Source organism: Elephantulus edwardii, unplaced genomic scaffold (assembly GCF_000299155.1).
Source record: "Elephantulus edwardii isolate Elephantulus edwardi_28Jun2011 unplaced genomic scaffold, EleEdw1.0 scaffold00077, whole genome shotgun sequence".
Lineage (NCBI taxonomy): Eukaryota > Metazoa > Chordata > Mammalia > Macroscelidea > Macroscelididae > Elephantulus > Elephantulus edwardii.
This window is the reverse complement of record NW_006399827.1, coordinates 573,941-578,175: the sequence shown is the minus strand read 5'-3', so window position 1 is coordinate 578,175 and position 4,235 is coordinate 573,941. Positions and strand designations below refer to the sequence as shown.

The 4,235-nt window shown below is 41.1% G+C and overlaps 1 protein-coding gene across 1 annotated transcript; it reads left to right on the top strand.

The window, feature by feature from the left end:
* The first annotated feature begins 2,496 nt into the window (after positions 1-2,496).
* LOC102873386 (olfactory receptor 4D1-like) lies at positions 2,497-3,432 on the top strand. Its single transcript, XM_006889247.1, has one exon. It carries the CDS (start codon positions 2,497-2,499, stop codon positions 3,430-3,432), a length of 936 nt encoding a protein of 311 aa, XP_006889309.1.
* The last annotated feature ends 803 nt before the right edge of the window (positions 3,433-4,235 follow it).

Genomic DNA, 4,235 nt, shown 5'->3' with positions numbered 1-4,235 from the left:
GAAGTTGAAAGACCATGAAGCTGCAGAGAAAGGAGCTCCATGAAGATGCAAGAATTGAAGCCTGTTTCCCACCTGGCAAAAGGAAGGTGAGAGACCCAGATTTTCCTCACCTGTAGGGAAGTCTATTGTAAGAAGGATCATGTGGCATCTGCCGAAAGGTGGGAGGACTAGAAACCGGGTATAGACTTGATGGTAGTAGAGCCAATGTGTAAAGAGCACATCAGGAAGTAAAGAAGGGGGGAATGAGATGTTGAAAATAATCACCTCAGGTTCTATGTGAAAATCCGTCTTTATCAGCCAAGCATTGAACTTGCTGTAGGATTTACTTGACTCAGTGGCACCTAACAACAGCATATTGATGCCCTAGGTCATTATTCCATTATTGAATTTATAATTTAGTTACAGAGAGGCACAAGAGAAAAATAAAATAATAAATGCTGTAGAAGTATTTATAGCATGTTATGTTAGCAGCTGTTAGGTGCTATCAAGTCAAGTCTAACTCATAGTGATCCTGTGAACAACAGATCTGAGCCCTGTCCTATCCTGTGCATCCTCATCATCTCTGACACACTTGAGTGCATTGCTGCAGTCCCTGTGCCAATCTATTTCCGTTGAGGATATTCCTCTCTTTTGCTGACCGACCACCTTTCTAAGCATAATATCCCTTTCCAAGGAATATTTCCTCCTAACAACATCCTCAAAGTATGTAAGCTGAAGCTCATTACCCTTGAATCTAGGAGCCCTCTGGCTACACTTTCTTCAAAACATATCTATTATTTTGGCAATCCATGACATATTCAGTACTCTTTTCCAACACCACAATTCAAAAGCTTCAATTATTCTTTTATTATCCTTATTCGTTGTCCACCTCTCAGATGCATAGTAAATGATGCATGCAATATCATGGCCTGAGTCAGGTACACCTTAGTCTCTAAACAGACATCATTGCTCCTGAGTAATGTGGAGAGGTCCGTGACAGCACACTTGCCCAAGGCAATACACCTCCAGATCTTCTAACTGTTGGTACCAACGGTGTTGATTATGGATTCAAATAGGACAAAATCATTGGCAATTTCAATCTTTATCTTTCATGATGCTGTCTGTTGGCCAAGTGGTGAGGATCTTTGTCTTCTTGTTGCTGAGATGTAATCCATGTTGAAGGCTGCAGTCTTTGATCTTCTACAGCAAGTGTTTCAAGTCTTTCTCACAAGGTTGTGTCATCTGCATAATGCAAATTGTTGGTGATTCTGCCGAAGATCTGAGCCTGCCAAAGATCATCAAAAGGAGCCGTGATGACCCAGTGATTAAATCCCCCAGCTGCTAACCAGGTCAGTGGTGTGAACCCATCAGCTGCTCCACAGGAGAAATCTGTGGCAATCAGCTTCCTTCAGTGTTTACAGCCTCAGAAAGCCTACGAAGTGGTTTTTCTTCCTGTAGAGTTGCTCAGGTGCTCTAGAAGGGAGTGCACTATACCTGGAACAACTCTGGGCTGCTAATCAAAAGGTTGGTGGTTCTAATTAACCAGCTTCCTCACAGGAGGAAACATGAGCTGTCTCTTCCTGTAAAGATTTACAGGCCCAGAAATCTAATGGGGGCAGTGTGTGTGTGTGTGTGTGTGTGTGTGTGTGTGTGTGTGTGTCACTATGAGTCAGAATCAACTGTAAAAGTTGGAATTGACTTGATGACCGTAGGTCATCTCTCAAATTATCTAGGAACATATATATAATACAAAATCCACAGCAAATTTTTATTAACATGAAAATTCAAGGATATTTTGCTTTGTTTGGGCTGCTTTGAGTTATCACTTATAGATGGCCTCATAGCAACTAATGTCATTAGAGAAAGGTGTGAAATGGAAAGTTTGAAAAGTACTGACAATCTTAGCATCACTATAGGCAAGATTATGTGTTGCCTTTTTTTTTTTACTTTTGCCTCTGAATTTCTACATATTAATTCCTTCTAACAAGCCTGTCTCTTTTTTAGCCATGAACTATATGCAATGCCTCAAACAGTCACCAGGAGGAAGCATCTATTTATTTCTTAAATACCATTAGTTTCTACAATCTCTCAACATTTATGCACCTAGATGGATTATGTTTCATAACAGGTACTTACTGACCTGATTATTAATTTATTGATTTATTTAATTAGATGTGTAGAGTTCTTGTGGTTCAAAAGACACTATATTGGACATAGCAGGTATGAAAAGGAGTCTAATAAGGATACAGTGAACAAGGACCAAAGACTCAAAGGAGGTTTTATCTATAGATACCTATAATACACTCTGGTGTGGCTATTTGATGTGATTAGAAATAGAAGTCAATAGAAGGCATGAAGGTGAATTTATCCCCATGAAAGTCTCTCAAAAGCTTAATTTTGGAATAATAGTCAACATTGATTTTGATTAACTCAATCCTGATCCTTGAAGGGGAAAAAGATTTAATTTCATGACTTTTGCTTTTTATGGTTTCTCTCTAGGCATGTGTGGGAGATCCCATGGAACCACAGAATTTCACACGGGTATCAGAGTTTATCCTTTTGGGATTCTCACAGACACGGGAGCTCCAGTACCTCCTGTTTGTGGTGTTCCTATTTATCTATGCCACCACAGTTGTGGGAAACCTCCTCATCATGGTCACAGTGACTTTTGACTCCAGACTCCACACACCCATGTACTTTCTGCTCAGAAATCTGGCTGTCATTGACCTCTGCTGCTCCACAGTCACTTCTCCAAAGATGCTGGTTGACTTCTTTCATGAAACCAAGACTATCTCCTACCAGGGCTGCATGGCCCAGATCTTCTTCTTCCACCTTTTGGGAGGTGGGGCTGTCTTTTTCCTGTCAGTCATGGCCTATGACCGCTACATAGCCATCTCCCGGCCCCTCCACTATGTCACCATCATGAACACGCAACTCTGTGTGGGGCTGGTAGTGGCTTCCTGGCTGGGAGGCTTTCTTCATTCCATTGTCCAGCTGGTTCTGATGCTCCCACTTCCCTTCTGTGGCCCCAATGTGCTGGATAACTTCTACTGTGATGTTCCTCAAGTACTCAGACTAGCCTGCACTGACACTTCTGTCTTGGAGTTCCTCATGATCTCCAACAGTGGGATGTTAGTCCTTATCTGGTTCATCCTTCTTCTGATCTCTTATGCTATTATCTTGGTGATGCTGAGGTCCCATTCAGGTCAAGCAAAGAGGAAGGCAGCCTCCACCTGCACTACCCACATTATTGTGGTATCCATGATCTTTATTCCCTGTATCTACATCTACTCCCGTCCATTTACCCCCTTCCCCTTGGACAAGGCTGTGTCCATCAGCTATACGGTCATGACCCCCATGCTCAACCCCATGATCTATACCCTGAGGAACCAGGAGATGCAATCGGCCATGAAGAGATTAGGCAGATACTTGGTGATTTGTAAGAGAGAATGAACTTCAAACAGATGGAGTTTAAATGAGGAATTTCTATAAACTCTTGCTTTCCCATTTGCAATATGGAGGGGAATATTCTTACAGAGAGGTAATGCAGATTAAAATGAATATATACTGAGGGTATATTCATGTGTCAGACACGGTGTTAAGCATGTTCACAGTTTTATCTGATTATATAGAAAGATCACATACAATACCAATCTAAAAAGTGTGACAATATTGTGGACATTTTTGTCCCCCTTTCCTTTCTTTTCTCCCAGTAAACATTCCATTCCAAAAATAAAAATCCTAAAATTGACAGTAGATATATTATTATTTAAAATTAGTCATCTTGTAAATTAGAAAATGGAAATTCAGAGAAGGAGACTTAATCAAGATGAACAGCAAGTCGGTGGGAGGACCTACTTCCTTTGTGTTCAGAGGCATGAGATGTGGACGTGATTTGAAATTCACTTCAGTAACTTCAAGGGAGGACTTAGTTACTTCTCTGTGGGTGAATGTTTGTAATGGATGATCAACTGCTATGTAGCGATTCAAGAAGAACATCTATTCTCTCCTCATTCCCCCTTCATCTCTCCTCATTGCCACTGCAGTATTTAGAATGTAAAATCATAATATTGTCTAAGTGTTTCTCAAAGGAACTCTAGTGGTCTTGTGGTAAGGAGCTGTACTACCTACTTGAAGGCAAGTGATTCAAATCCACCAGCTGCTCCACAGAAGACAGATGGGCAATCTCCTCTCTTGTGATTGTATTGTGTCTGAAAATTCACTGAAGTGTCAGCTATGTATTGGTGCTGACTCAA